This window comes from Emydura macquarii, unplaced genomic scaffold (assembly GCF_026122565.2).
Source record: "Emydura macquarii macquarii isolate MOO-44397 ecotype Brisbane River unplaced genomic scaffold, CSIRO-AGI_Emac_v2 contig_705, whole genome shotgun sequence".
Lineage (NCBI taxonomy): Eukaryota > Metazoa > Chordata > Testudines > Chelidae > Emydura > Emydura macquarii.
In genome coordinates, this window is record NW_027130842.1 from 17,242,176 (window position 1) to 17,258,657 (window position 16,482).

Below are 16,482 nucleotides of genomic sequence, written 5' to 3' on the forward strand. Positions count from 1 at the left end.
AATAGGGAGGAGGGAAAAATAAATTGCTTGGTGGGGAAGTGACTGACCATTTAAGCCAACACCCAGAGGACATTGTTTTGGGTGAAGAGATTTCTCTGCCTTCCCTCTTTGCAAATAAACCAATGAGTGGGGGGAGGAGGAAAAATCAAAGCAGGTTGCAGGCTCCTTCCCTCCCCCACCGCCCCTGCTTGCAATCTCACTGCGAGCCAGTAGGAGGAGACAGAGGGACAGAGAGAAGGCGCTGGGGACGCGGAGCAGCTGCAGCAGCTGTTCGACATGAAGGGAAGTGGGGAGGCTCGAAGGCACGGGCAGACCAGTGCCATTAGGCGGGGAGGGGAGCTGTGGTGCAGTCGGCGCTCCTCGCACACAGGCGTGTTACGGCACCTCTGCAGCTCCAGGAGACACCCTCCCCCCCCTGCCTCGCACGCTCCCAGCTGCGAGTGAGGGGCGCAGCCGGGACTGATCCCTGCACACCCCGGCTCCATGGCTGCTGCTACCGCCGCCGCCCGGGCTCCGCTGCGGCTGCCCTGGGCAGTTCTTTTGCTCCTCGCTGCGCTGCTCCACTCCGGCTCCCCGGCGGCCCCAGGTACGGTCTCCTTCCCGGGCCACCTTGTTCAAGCTCTCCCTGGCCGAGGGGTCATTGCCGGGCACGTCTCCCCCTGGGGAGGGCGAAGAGGGGGCGCGGGGCTGCCCGGTGCACAGGGCGGTTCAAGAAGCGGGTGGATGTCAGCGGTGGGGTTAGCAAAGCCCAGGCTGGCCCAGGGTGAGAGATCAGGCTGTCCCCACTGACCTGGATGAAGCAGGTGCCAGACGGAGACCCACTCGGCAAAACCCCTCATTCCCGACAGCCACTTTGAATTACTCCAAATCGTGGGGAGAGGGGGCAGCCCGGCAGCTCAGTGATGAGCCGTGAAAACTGGGAGAAGGTACTACTCCCACACAGGTATGTCAGAGGTGTCACCTCTTCATCCTCCTCCCCCCCCCCCATACTAGGAGGAATCCATCCTGCTTTCCGCGGTCAAAATTTGAGGTCGCCTCTAAACTTTTGATTGCCTCCCCCTCAGACATTCTCACCCTCCAGAGCCTGTGTGGTTTAGGTATGTCTTCAGTTTGCTGGAGTGCAAGTCGTGGCAGTATGTGTCGGTACTAGTTGTTTCCAGCTAAGTGGAGGCATTTTTCCAGGCAGTCTTGCCCAGGGGCACATATTTGACGACCATATTTAGTGTGTTTGTTGTGCCCTGGTTATAATTCAAATGACAAGATATTAGGAAAAAAATAAGAAAGTCCTACTTACTTGTGGATTTTTTGTTTTGTTTTCTCTTTGTATTCACTGCAAGATCAAGTACTTGGTTGTGGTTTAAAAAAATGCATCTTGGAATGAGCAGAGTGTGTCCCAGGCTAACTTTTAAAAAATGCCTTAAATCATGTGTATAACATTATAAATGTGGAAAGAATATGAACCTCTCTAATGTATTTCAACCTCCTGTTGCAACCAGAAGCAACTTTGATCTGGTTTTCTTGATGCTGTGAAAGAACATTTGTTTCAACTGCAGAAGCTCAGTGTTCTTATGATTAAAACACCTGTAGTTTTTTTTTGTTATTTTCTCCCTTCCACTGTCCTCTTTATGTTTTTCTGGCATCAGGTTTGCTTGCTGTGGCTGAATGAGCTCTATCACATTTCCCAGGACTCCCCACCCCTCTTCCCAGTCGCCTAATACACCATAAATCACTCCAGATATGTGGAATGTTTTAGCTGGATAGTTCTTTGGAGCCTTAAACCATGGCTTATCTCCACCACATTAACACAGAATTTACAATTGAAACGATGGCCAGATCAGAGACGGCCAAGCTAGCACAAATATATTTGGGAAAATAAATCAAAATTAGCTGAAAAATGTTTTATCTCCATGTCCCATGGAAGCTGTCATGGGATTGATGATATGTTCAATCTGCTCTTTGGAAAACATTTGCTGTCTCCAGTAGCAGAACTCTTCATTAGGTACTGAAGGTAACTTCAGTGATGGAGCTGCATTCAGCTGGTGGCAAAGACAATCAAGGCAATTAAGTGCTCCAGCTGACAGGCCAGTCATGAACAAAATTAATACAGTGTGTTAGATCTCTTTTCCTCCTGTTGCACTTAATGTCTGTGCCTTGTAGTTATCGGATGCTAACTTATCCATCATGCTTTGCAGTGATTTAAGGGTATACTTATCCGTTCCAAAGGGAGTTGACTTTCAGCCATCTGCATCCCCTTCTTGAATATAGGGGCCTGATTTTTCTCTCACTTTCACCAATGCAAAGAGATGAAAGCTCAACTGAAGTCAAGGGCCCAGATGGTCTGGTCTGGCTGAGCTGTGCTCATGGTAGGACTGGGAAGGCAAAGGTGTCTTTGTGCTATGTTCGCAGTTCCTCAGTCCAGGGAGAACTGGAAGTGGGTTTAGCCCCAAGCCCACTTTACAGCAGTTTCAGAGCTCCTCTGAGTTGCATGCAGCTGCCTATGGTACTAATAGACTGTTCTGAGCCTGAGATCACTGGGGGGAAGCAATGCTTGTGCTATGCTCCATTTCCTCTGGCCTACAGGGACCTTTTCTCCAGCCTGCATGTCATCTCTATGCCACCCAGAAATTCCCCCTATTCAGGGGAAATCCTCAATAGGTCAGCAGTTCTTTGGCACCTCCAGGACAGGGCCTGGAGTCTGACCCAATAGATGAATATTGCTCTAATTCTGGGGTGAGTAAAAAACCAGGCACCTGCAGCCTGCTCTCTACTCAGAGAGGTGTCTTTGCCTGAATAAGGACTGCTAAATTGAGCTTCTGTTTGGTAAATCAGAATTATTTTCATTTGGTTGTGATCCTCTTTCCGAAATGTTGTTCAGGATGAAAGCTCTGTGATTCTCATGAACACTGCTGGTGGAAACCATCGTGCTTTTCTCTTTCTTAAACATCAGGATCCACTTACTTCCTGCACTTCAGCTTGTCCCCATTGCCATGAAGCTGTCATTACTTTGTTCCCCATTTGCACCTGTGTCTGCTAACGTGATCAGTTTTAAATTAGACAGGTCATGGCCACTGCACAGACCATGACATCATTTAATATTTGTTTCACATGTGACTTCTTGTAAGGGGACATCTGACACTTAAATCTGTTTCCTAGAGAGCAGTAGCATGTTACGTGGGTTGGTTATTAATTTCTCCCCTATGAACAACTTAGATATTTGATTGGACTTCTTCATATCAGGAAGCTCAGTCCTGCACTCCTCTCACCAGTGTTGCAAGAGGGAATTAACTGCTGTTCTTTTTCTCTGACAGCCGTTAGAGGGCACTAACAACATCATGGCACATCTTGTCAACCTTCACATTGTACAGTTAGCTATAGTAGCTACTGTGCTTTCTCTTCCCATGGGGAACCTACAGAGTTTTTTACAACAGTGGAAAGCATTAGCAATGATGAGGAGCTGCTAGACAGGGCATTTAGTGCTTTCCAGTGTGATTTAAATGTTATTAATTTTGGACAATGTTTCCTTTCTTTATTCACAAGGTGATCTTTTTTAGGACACAAAAGCTTAAAAAACAAACAAACAAAAAAAAAGAACACTAGTCCTTTTTGAAGAGAGGTATTAACTCTGGAGGTGTGAGGAATTAAAATACTGAATATACCAATACAATTTTGAAGATGGGTTCATTTATTTTTTTCTGCTTATTTAGAGCCCCCAGCTTGTTGTTTGCCTTTTGTCACCCAAACTTTGGTTATATCCTAGACACCTCTGCAGTTACTGATGGGCATTTTGACATCACTTGCACAGGGTAAGAGATGATAGACTGGTCCTCCAGAGAAGTGAGATCTAGATGCTAAGCCCCTAACTTATGAAGAATCCAATTTAATTCTCTTATACTAAATTAATTTAGAAAACTGTCATAATAAACATGTATTTGCTGCACAGTAGTTAAATGTTCAGTGACACTGGCTCAAAACCCATTCTCTATCCAGTACTGACAACCCCAAGTGTCCAAAAATCATGAGTCAGGTCCCCAGAATTACATAATTGACTTAGAAATAATGAGATTTTAAAAATGTTGGGTTCTTTTGATTTACCTTCTGATTTACGAGCCTTAAGTTTCATTTTTTCAAGCTGTTCTCTGCAACCAGGTAGTCTAAGGATTTACTTTTTTAAAAATAATTGAAAACTGGGATTTTCCTGCAATCGCTTGACTCCCGGAGCTGAGGCTTTAAGAAAAACATCAAATATGGAAAGATTTGCAATGGAATCACAGGATTGGAAACCTGTAGATCAGACTAATTCCACCTACAATATGTTATGTTTTGTATTTCACTTCTCATTTCTTTTACCCCAGTTCAGCAAGTTACTTAAGCATCTGAGTTGTCCCACTGAAGTCAATGGACTACTCAGTTTCTTAAAAGTAGCCATGTGATCAAATATCTTGTTGAACTGGGGCCTGAATGGCTAGAAAGTCCGCATGCAGTCACAATCTCTGATTGTAGGAGAGAACTCGATATTGCTGTTCATCATACACTTGAAGTCATGAAACTCTGTTTGGGACACCATAGTTGATTGCTGTGGGAATAATAATGATGTCAGATATAGAGAGGATTAGGACTTTAAGTGAAGATTAAGTAGCAGAAACCGAAACTCTTCATAAATAAAAAATGTGGCTAATATGTTCAAATTTAGGGGCCTAAATTAGGCCCCCGAATTCATATTTAGGCACCTAACTAAAAGTGGCCTGATTTTCAGAAGTGTAGCCAAATGAATCAAGGTGAGCTACATGTTCACATCACCCTTGAAAATTAGGCCACTTTTATTTATGTGGCTCAACATGGATTTAGATGCCTAAATTTGAAAATGTTGGTTTATATTTTAATGCAAATAGCTCAGATCCTAAATATCTTTGAGGAGTTAGACCAATATCCCAAAGTAACAATGAACTGCTGGGAAAAAACCTCAAAATGAAAATATATGGCAGATAAGAATTATTATATAAACAAACTGCTTTTCTTTAAAAAAAGGTTATTTAATTATTACAGAGCCAAGAATATACTTAAACCATGTTGTAAGGAAATAAGTCTAAACTTCTCCCCACACTGATCAGCGGGGAAAAAACGCCCAGAGGAAATTCCATATAAAACCAAGTATATGTTATTAGAATGTAATTTGGAGAAGTCTATATTTTAAATCACTCCTTTTCATCTTGAAACTTGATCATCAAAGCCCAGCTCTTTATAAAACAAGGTATATTACCCTTTGAGGACTGTGGAGCTTGTTCATATTTTATTGTTCCAGTACAGCTGTTCTACCATTATTCAGTCTTCGAGTCTCTTGGTCATCCCACAATAATTGTTGTTCCTATAGTCCAACAGTCCTTTTTGGATGTTGTGTTCTTCTGGAATTAAATAGATTGTTTTTCAAAGATTTCTTGGCGGGGTCAGTGGTTCTTAACATATATGTCTGCTGTTGCAAGGAAAGGAAGCCAAGCCTGCAAACATTAATTGAGTGTAATGGTCCTGAGCGGAGTCCTGTTGACTTCAATGAGATTACTCATGGTAATAGGCACTACACTCAGTTGTAAATTTTTACAGGCTCAGGGCCATAGATTTTAAACTTAAATAATTCTGATAATCAACACCCATAAAACCAAAGCTGAGTAGGCATTTCTAGTTTACATATAAATAAGAGCAAGAGAGAGAGAGAGACACACACACACACACAAGGTAGATGACGTCATATTTTTTTATTGGACCAACTTCTGTTGGCGAACAAGACAAACTTTTGAACTTACACAGGGGTCTTCATGTCTGGGAAAGGTACAAATAAAAAAGAGGAGCACATGCCCTATCCCAAATGTTAAAAATTTACCTAACGCCAGGGTTTAAAGCCTGAAGCCACTATAGAAATACAATGATCACTAAGCATGTTATATCGATATGCATGGGATATCTTGGGGTTGACAGGGAAAGGCAGAGAACCCTTTCCTTTGTTACGGGAAGTTCTCTCCTTGAGGCACAGAAAGCCTGATCTGTCATTGCCATATGGCCCCTTTTATGCAAGCTAGGCTGTCAGGCGTAAGGGTGTCCCTAGAGGAATAGCAACAGTATAGGAGTCCATGTCAGTCAGCTTTGTGCTGTCCCCAAAAGAGCCCCTGGTGCAGGGGTATTTCTGAGGGAAGAAGGAGTCGGACTGAGCCAAAGAAAGGAGGTATATGTCGGGGACGGAGCTTGGCAGACCTGTACCCTAGTGATTCTGCACTCTTGCTCATACAGGTCACTGAAGCAGTAGCCCACTTCACTTCAGGGTTTTCTTAGCTTGCACTAGGGTCCATGCCAACCCTCAGCAATCTCTGAGGAGGGGAAGCACAAGCTATTTCCCCTCTGTCCCAGAGGGGAAAGAGAAAAGGATAGGGGATGGGGGAGTGGGATGGGGCAGGGGACAGTGGGGAGAGGAAGGAGATAAGGGATGGCGCAGGGGAGAGAGAAGGGGACGACTGAGAGTGCAGCCACCTGGGGGAGAGCTGCCTCCTTGCTTCTGGGTGTCCAGAGAAATGGGGGGAGGGGCATGTGCCACCCTACTAACCATAGATGTGTCACTTTGGGGGGGTTGAGCCTCCTCGAGGCTGCAGTACGTCCTCAGTTACTGCAGCAGGCAGAGCCCGCCTGCCCATCTCCCACTGGCCATGTTTAGACCCGGACCTCACAGCCAGAGCAGGAGGCTACCCTGTAAGTCCTGTATCTTGGCGGAAAGCTGGTGCGGGATGGAAATTTGTCCTGTGGGCAGCTTCCCAGTTAGGGTCCCCTATAGTTTCGTGGGTGGGATCACCCCTGCTGCTGACTGTCTGGGAACAGGCACTGAGGGACATGTGCCCAACTGGGCAGCCACAGCAGGCAGGGTGGCATATATATTGTGTAGATGCAATCTACATAACACACAGAGAGCTACATATGTAGCCCACAATAGGTTGAGAACCATTGCTTTAAACTCACAAGGCCAAATCCTAAAGTTCTTACTCAGGCACGACTGTCATTGATGTCAATGACAGACTTATCTGACTGAGGACTTCAGAATTTGGCCTATACAATTATCCAAGAGGCCTTTACTTTACTGTCCCAAGGTGTCCAGGCCTGTCCACCAGAGAATAAAGGTTTACTCCATGTTGTACATGTTGCCTACCAGTCAACTTCATCCACAATAACTCAGTGCTTTGAAGAACAGGTCGGCTAGTGCATTTTGCAACTACAAGTATCACAAGATGGGAGTTTAAATAATAACAGATTTAAAAAAATCCACCACAACTGGTATTAATTGACTCCCTTCTTCTTTGTCATGTTGACCAAGGCCTGAATTGGCATATAAACTAAAATAATACCTTGTACATCTAGATGTGGTTCCTACATCTCGCCCCTCGAAAGGGTTGAGGTACATTAGTAAGGCAGTGGGGGGAGGAGCTTGTAGTTTCAGATACCTTTACAGTACCTGTTGTGTGGGGAAATCGAGAACCTCATATGCCATGGCTGTTGATATGGTACAGCTCATGAGCACTGTAAAAATCACTCCTTCCCACCCCTATTCCCCCAAGATAGCATTAGTTACACTGAGACAAAAGTCCATCCCATTTCCCTTTTTCAGCAGATCAGTGACATGTGGAGAGGATCCCTGCCCTGACTGTTTTCTGAAATTACCCCAAGCTGACCAGTATAAACCAGCTGGCTGTTTTCAGTGGGCACATTGCAAAAGGAACTATTCAGTCTCTTAAAACTGCAACAACCTAACGGGCAAATGAATGCAGCAAATCGTAAATCCATTTGTAGCAATTCTGCTCTGTTGCATCACAGTGTGCAGAAAGTGGCCATGTGGACTAAGGCCAGGTTCTGATGCCATCACTCATGCTAAATAGTATCTTGTTTCACAAGTAGCTCCATTAGAATAAATAATGGTATCAGAATCTGACCCTATCTGACCAATTTGCACTGAATGCTTACTTAGTAAAAAGTAGAGGGGGGAAACAATCTCATAGCTGGGACCCTACTTCTGTATGATGTCATGGTATCAGAAGGTACCCTTCCAGGGGAGGGAACCCCAGTTACTAGGAAGAGAAAGGTGGTAATAATGGGGAATTCACATTTTAGAAATATAAGTAGTTGGGTTTGTGATGACCGGGAGAATCGCATGGTCAACTGCCAGCCAGATGTGAAGGTTGTGAATCTCACGAGGCATCTAGACAGACTTATATGCCATCCGGGGGAGGAGTCGGTGGTCAAGGTAAATGTAGGTACCAATGACATAGGGAAAGGGAGTAGAGAGGTCCCAGAGACCAAATTTAGGCTGCTAAGTAAGAAATTAAAGCTCAGGACCTCCATGGTAACATTCAGCCCCCTAATCTGAAGCAAATACTCACCACCAACCATACACCCTACAAGAAGGCCAATCCAGGAACCTATCCCTGCAACAAACCCCGTTGCCAGCTCTGCCCAAACATTGATTCTAGTGACACCATCACTGGTCCTAACCACATCAGCCACACCATAAGGGGCTCATTCACCTGCATATCTACTGATGTAATATATGCCATCATGTGCCAGCAATGCCCCTCTGCCATGTACGTTGGCCAAACTGGACTGTCACTACGCAAAAGAATAAATGGACACAAATCAGACAAAAAATAATAACATCCATAAACAAGTCGGAGAACACTTCAGTCTCCCAGGACTCTCTGTCACTGACTTGAAAGTTGCTATACTACTACAAAAAAACTTAAAAAACAGACTTCAGAGACAAACTGCTGAGCTTGAAATCATCTGCAAACTTGACACAATCAAACTCGGTCTGAATCGGGACTTGGTTCTTTCATTACAAGAAGTAATTGCCACTGATCACACATTCTCACCTCCTAATCAGTGGTTGTGAATAGGCCTCAACTACTCTTACTTAATGGATTTTGCTTTAATCCACCTTCCCCATTGTTGTTACTTCCCTTGGATATGTATATATATGCCTCCTATGTGATTTCTATTCCTTACACAGTTCCATGCTCTGAATTTCCCTACACCTCCAACTGCCAGAAGCACTGTATGACGGGATGGATCACTTGAAATCACCTTATTCTCTTCATTCCCTCTGGAATTGGCCACTGTCAGAAGACAGGATATCGGGCTAGATAAACCACTGGTTTTACTCAGTATGGGTGTTCTGTGTTCCCTTGCATCATGTCTGGAAGCCATGACAACTTCAGTTGCATATCTGTGGGATTTTTACTGGTGAATTCTTTGCGGACAGCACATAAGAGTAGACACTGAGAAGCTGTGGGAATCAAAAGCAGAGAACTCTCAGGACTAGCAGGAGACACTGTCTTTCACGATCAGTGTTGAACTCTCTTTGCTGTAACCCTTCCCGTTCAGTTTTTGATCCCCTTCTCCTCATAATTTCATCATCTGTTTGACATCTCTTCTCTCTAAAGTTAATGCACGAATAAAGCAAGTGCTAATGTCTGTGACAGCAATAACCCCATGGGTTGGCTTCATTTGACTGAGACTTTAACATAGTTTTAAGTGTGCTTTATTTTATTTAATGTACATATTTGACTGGTATCAAAAGTCCTCTTGTGGTTAGGGCTCTGGACTAGGACTCAGGAGATCTGCTTCAATCCCTGGCTCTGGAGTGATATTGGGCAAACTACTTAATCTCTCTGTATTTCAGCTCCCCTATTTTTAAAATGGAACGAGTAACATTTCCCTCCCCATTGGAGGGTTGTGAGGATTAATGCAGTGATGTATGTGAGGCAGTTGGTACAATGACAAGCACCTTAGAAAAGCCTATAATGAATGTACTGAGCTACTTACTGTGGGCCTGGGACTCTTTCCATTTGGCTTCTATGGATTTTGGATGAGACCCTGCTTTTGAGGAGGTCAACCAGAGTAGTGTTTTAAGAACTCATTTCTCTGTTGCAAAATGAATGTGAGGAATGTTCAAAGATTCCCACAAGAACTATGCAATTATTATATGTTGTTTTAAAACTTGATGCATTAAACTTTTAAATAGCTTGCATATTGTATCATAAACAGTAGGCTATTGTCTAATTCTGCTTTAGATTTGGCATTTTAATATTCTGATCCTTTACCCTGTTATATGAAATTCCTCCACTTTCTTTTGATAAAATGTCCCTAAAAGGCAATTGGGCGAAAGAGTGGAAAACAAATCTTAGTTCCCTTTATGGAACTGGATGTTGTATTAGTTCCAAAATAGTAAGTGATAGAATTGGGCTTTAAAGGGATGCTCCCAAGTCATTTAGGGTCACACTGTTTACTTTGGGCGAGATCCACAAAGGGAACTTAGATGCAGCATTGCAACACCTGACTTTAGACATCCTGCTGCTGATTGGAATCGACAGCCCTGAGTTAGGTGCCCAGCCTCCCTATACAGTGCATGGGGAGAGCTGATCGCCTAAGAATGGGGATCCACAGACACCAGCGTGCTGGAGCAGGGAGCTGCCCAAGCTAGCCAGTAGGAAATGCTAAGCTGAGTGGTGTTGCCTGAGCCCAGCACTCAGAGGGGGTAAGGCACCTCCTTCCACTCTGGATCCACAGCTGTGAAGCCTCTCCTGGAGTTAGGTGCCTAAGCCAAGTAAGCCCTTTTTCAAGAAAAATAGCGGTGGTTGTGCCCCCTTTGTGCCCTGTATCCCAGTGGTTAGAGCCCTCACTCAGTACAGAGGTTCAAATCCCCACTCTGGCTGATACGGAGTAAGGTCTCCTACTTCCCATCTGAGTGCCCTAACCACTGGGTTATGGGTTATGGTGGAGTCAGTCTTTTTCTTCTGTTGAAGCTGTTCTACTTTGTATTAAATACTTAATATTCATTAGAGCAGGGACTCCCTGATACCTTGGGAGTGCCCTACCCACTAGGTTATAGAGGGACACTTCCCCCTACAGCAGTTGTGTTTTGTGCAGCGTCTGTTCTGATAGGCAGCGTCTGAAAATGCTTGCTGGATTGGGGTAGGTGAGAGAATGCCTAGTTTGTGAATCCTATCAGGGCTCAGTCAAGAGCAACTTGGCAGTGTGAGGACTTAAGTGTTGGTGCAAATGCCTGCCAGCAGAAACATAGGCAGCATGGGGACTTCACAGGTGAAAACTTCAGTGCCTAGGGAATTTAAGCATCTACAATGTTAGGCAGCAGCTGAGTGGGGTTTTGAGGATCTACACTTTAGACTTAGGCACCTAAAGTGGCAGTAAGCCATCTAGATCCCCTTGTATTTTTTAACAAGTGGGTTTTACATAAACTAATCGTTTTAATTTCTACTTTTTCTTTTTTTCCAAATATAATTAAGTTCACTAAGCAGAGTTTGTCATAACCCACAGTTTTCTCATACTTGAAACTTTCCAAAACAAAGTTATGTGCTTGAAAGATCACTTCTGTGATGCTAAGTAGCATCTGATAAGGCTTTTATAAGCAGATAATAAAGGCCTTCTCTCTTTGAGACATCATAATACACCTTTGTCCCTGCTTGACCCAAAGCTGTCAGCTTACTTTCATTGGAGAAGAATGGTCTTGGAGTCTATGTACTAAACTGCAACTCAGGAAACAGGAGTTCAAATCCTTACTCTTCCATAGACTACATGTATAGCTTGGGGAAAATCACTAAGGTCATGATTCGGTAAACACAGAAATCAGTGGGGACTACTCATGGTAGTAAAGTTAAGCGTATGCCTGAACAGATCAAGCCTGCAAAATTCTGTGCCTTAGTTTTGGTGTCTGTCATATAGGAATAGTAAAATTTCCCTATCACGCAGAGGCGTTGTGAGGATAAATTAATGGTAGAGAGTAGTTCAAAATGCTATGGTGATAGAGCTCAGAAGTACATAGATAAATCTGGAGGGTGTCAATATATAAAGTAGTAACTCACCCCTCCCATTTTCCATTTACTCCAATCAGGCGTGAATTTCAAAGCCTAATTCAGACCATTTAAGTGTAAACATCATTAAGCTCAAGTCATTTGTTTACTATTTATTTAACTTATTTATTTTATTATCTATATAATTAATTATTTATTTTTATTTTATTTATTACATAGCCCAAAGGTGCATCTACCAGTTTAGAGCCCCATTATGCTGGGTGCTGTAGATGAATATAAAAAACCCACACACCCCTTTTTTTAGGACACTAAATGAAAAACACTAAATTAATATAGCTAAAATAACAAAACGCTAGGAAATGTAAAATGTATGGTTCAAACAGCAATATTAATATGGCTGCATTGCATATATATTGGATTTTTATATTCTGTTTTTTCTGATTAAATATGTAGCTTAATGTATTGCTGCTTATGTTTTAAAATGTTCAGCATAAAATATATAGGATATGCTGTTGTCAGAACCTTAACTTTTTCATTTCCGATATTTTGTGATTTTTTTTAAACTATGCAACCTTATTGCTGAATTAACTGAGACCTTGATTCTGCAAAGACTTAAGCATGTGCTTATTTTGAAGTCAGTGGGACCACTCACAATGCATAAAGAATGTAAGTCTTTGCAGGATTGGGGCCATAGGTTTGTTGGTTTTACATTTAGGCTACGTTTACACTGACGGCGGCAAAATCGCCGCCACCAGATCGATCTTTCAGGATTGATTGAGCGGTCAGTGAGACCCGCTCAATCGATCAGGAAGTCGACTGAATACGTCCACCCCCTCAAGTAGCATAGCGCTGAGTTGACGGGAACGCTGTTCCTGTCGGCTCAGCGCAGTTTGAACAGCGCGCAGAAGGGAAGTTGAGCAGTCGATGTCAGTTACACAAACTACTCTGCTTAGTTTGCGTAACTCTCATCGACTGCCGCCGAACCGCGCAGTCAGTGTGAACCAGCCCTTAGTTTGATACATTCAAGTACTTTTGAAACCACAGTAATTCACCTCTACTGCCACTAGATGTCTCAAATAATACATCGTTCTATCCCTCTAGAACTTCTGACATACCAGCTGCTCTAACAGGAGTAACTTACCCAAATATCAAACATCAAAGAAGCAGCATAGCCCAACAAGTGCTACTCACAGAGTTTGAAGTGACTCGCTAGATATAATAGCACTCCCGGACCACAACGGCTGTTGAAGCAAATAAAAGGAGCACACACATCACAAAAGTAAAATGATCACAGATTGTCTAGGTATACTTATTTCTGCCCCAGGGGAGGGGATGGATTTGATGACATCGTGAGGCCTCTTCCAGTCCTACACTTCTATGATTTCTTTGAACTGAGCATTTTACTTGTGTTTTGAAACACATTTCATGAGCAGGTCTGGGAACACATAATCGATGGGAATCTAATACAAACTCTAATATGAACAGAAATGGATTTCAGATCACTTATTATAAAAAGTTCAGTGAAAAGGGATTGTTTAGCTATTTAAACATTTCCCTGCAGAACTGGAAAACTCTAAACATGCCAGCATGGAACCAGAAAGAGCATGAATGGTTGGGGGGGCGGGGGATCAGGTTTTTAACGTTTTCATTTCTAGTAATCGAACCATTTCCAAAGTCTAAACTAATTAGTAGTTCACCTAAAAGAATTCTTTTAACATGATGGGCTCCAAGTTCCTCATGCGAGTGGATGGAAGCAAAATCTGTGTCTGTGTGTGAGAGGAATGGAAGGGGGAATAGCTGCCTATATCCTTGCCATTCCCAACTCAGTCATGGTAGGAGATCCAGATCGATAGGAGGCAGAGCAAGGGTGGGACTGTGTGCAGGAAGAGAAACTGAGCAAATGAAACAAATCCAAGAGTCAGCAGTAAACTGCTTGGGTTCACCTCCATGCCATGGATTCCTCTGCCCCGAGGGAGGTTCTCTTGAAGGAGTCATACTGCCCAGTGGCCAGAGAGAGCAGAGGGGAAGAGCAGGCAGCAATACAGAAGCAAGAACCTTTACATGGATGCCCCTTACCTCTGGTAGGTCTGCATGGATCTTACAGAATCCTTGTTTTCAGAGGGTGGAACCCATGGCTTCTTCCACAACTCCAGGGAAACTCTGTAAGATAAAACTTATGTATGTGGAAACTCAGAGAAAAGCTGTCTCAGAGGAGAATGGGGCTCTCTGTTTTTATCCTGCAATGTCCATTTAAGCTTTAACACATCAAAAAATAGCTGAATTATTTTTGACTAAAGAAAAGTATGACTAATTTTTGTATCTTGATAGCTTTAGAAAAGCGATCTCAGTTTTGAGAGATGTCATAGGACTTCCTGAAACATTATCATTCTTTGCAATAGAATGACGTCAGATTAATTTGGGGCCTTCTTGTCCCCTTCTGTGGAAAATGCCATGGAAACCGGGAAGACCCTAGATTTGAGCTTGCAATGTGCTGTGGTGCTGAAAGGACCAATGCATCTTTGGGGCTAGCTCTTCTCCATCCTGGGGTTTTCACCCCTGATGTATTTATTGAAAGCAATCCTATCCCCTCTCAGCCTTCATTTTGCTAAGCTAAACAAGACAAACTCCTTTAGTGTCCTCTTGGAATATAGTCTCTCTCTGGATTTTAACTGGTGACCTAAAGGTCTGTTTAAATTGTAAGTTCTTTGTGTCAGGAACTCTCTCTTATTGTGTTTATACAATGGCTAGCACAATGCTGTCCCCAGTCTTAATTGGGGCCTATAGGAGCTATTGTAATACAGATAATCATATAAATCCATATATCCCATTACTAGTCCCCTGAGCCATTCATCCCCCAGAAAGAGAGCTTTAGTTTTCATTTTTTGTTTTGAGGTTGGCTTTTTCATTTTGCAATTCCTGGCATTCTATCTTGTGTTCTCTTTGTGCCTGTGTCTGATCCAACCCTGGTCAGAATGCTTAGTCAGCAATTCTACAGCTCCTTTATACTTGGTAAATTAAACCAAAATGCATTTTCCTTTCTGTACGCCAGAACAATTGTGAATCCTCAGCTGGATAATGAACTGAGATTTCCTTTCTGTTTGGTGGCAGAACAAGAACAGTTATTAATTGTAAGATTTACTGGGACTTGTCTCCCTTCGCAATTTTTTTTCTTTCCTCGCCCCTTTTCATTTGAAGTCATCTATCCCAATATCACTCTTAGCTTGTTTCATCTTCTGTATATTGTAAGCTTCTTAGAACTTCTAGAACTACTTTTATTTATCCATAAAGATCCATAAATTTGTGGTGTTCTATAAGAAAACAATAATTTGTATCATCATCATAATAGCAAAGAATATAGATATAAATAGGATATAAAATAATAAGAAAAAAATAATAATTTGTGAGCCCTTAAAGCAAATATTAAGTCTATATTCTGCCACACTTATCATGCTGATTAGCATCTTACTTTAGGAGCGTGTTCATTGAAACTAATGGGTCTACTTACAGAGTAAGGAACTAAATTGCATGAATAAGGGTGGCAGAATCTGGCTCTGAATAACCATGTTTTCTCTTATCCAGTTAACTGCACACAGCTGTTTGGTAAATCCTCAAATGAATTAAGCTTCTTTATTATTGACCTGACCTGAATAATTTAGAGGTTTTCCTTACCTTTTCTACATGATGAGGGTTGCTGATATCAGTTACTAAGTGAAACGCTTCTCTGTTCAGAGAGGGCCCGATTCTCCGTTGCTGTGCACCTTGTGTAGCAAAGGGAGTGCAAAACGCTGCCGTTGTGAATTGGTACCCATTTTGCACCAATGTATGTGACCGGGGGATATGCAGTCATTTACACTGATGTAGGGCAATAAATGCAGGGCAGTAGAAAATCAGGCTGAGTGAACAGTCATTTCAACATGCACCAAGCTGTATGTACAAATAACTGCAAGCTAAATGCCAGTGTTTTTTAACTGCACAGTGAGCACAAATGAATGTGAATGCTGCAGCCTGTGGGGCACAGAGGTGCTATCTAAACTATGGCTGAATGGTTGCTAGTAATAACTGTGTTAAACAAAGTTCTAGCCCTTTTCCCCTCCATAGAAGTTGGTGGCATTGAAAGATGGTAGGCAAAAAAGATGTGAAGGGATTCATGGAACACAGTTAGAACAGCAAGTAAAAGTGACAGAGTATCTGATCTGAGACTGCATGCTCTTCAGAGCAGGGGCCGTGTCTTCCTTTGTGTTTGGGAAGTGCCTAGCACATCAGGGCACTAACACAAACCCAATAATTAAATGTATACAAAAAAATCCCACTAACAGACCATGTCTAGTTTGCCTCCCTGATCCGTGTGGACAGTGATTGGTTTTCTGAGGACCATGGTAGGCAAATCATGCGGTAGATTACTTCATTAGATACAGTGGTCATACTAGAAAGTCATTATTTGCCATCATTTAGCATAGAGGGGTACTGCAGCACATTCCTGTTCATAAAATAGAAAAGAACTGATTATCATTGGCAAATGTTAACCTATTAATGGTTAGTGTCAGAGTCTGAGTAAGACCAGTACCAGTGACCAGGACATGAGAGGTCTGGCCTGGTGGTTATCATGGTGTTCAGGAACCAAAGGCCAATG

General features: G+C 42.9%; 1 protein-coding gene across 1 annotated transcript in view; it reads left to right on the forward strand.

Annotated features, from left to right (window-relative positions):
- The first annotated feature begins 483 nt into the window (after nucleotides 1–483).
- Nucleotides 484–16,482, forward strand: part of FNDC1 (fibronectin type III domain containing 1) — a 114,429-nt gene continuing 98,430 nt past the window's right edge. Inside the window, exon 1 of the mRNA XM_067542238.1 lies at nucleotides 484–586. Within this exon, the coding sequence (XP_067398339.1) occupies nucleotides 484–586 (103 nt within the window). The remainder of the gene's footprint in view (nucleotides 587–16,482) is intronic.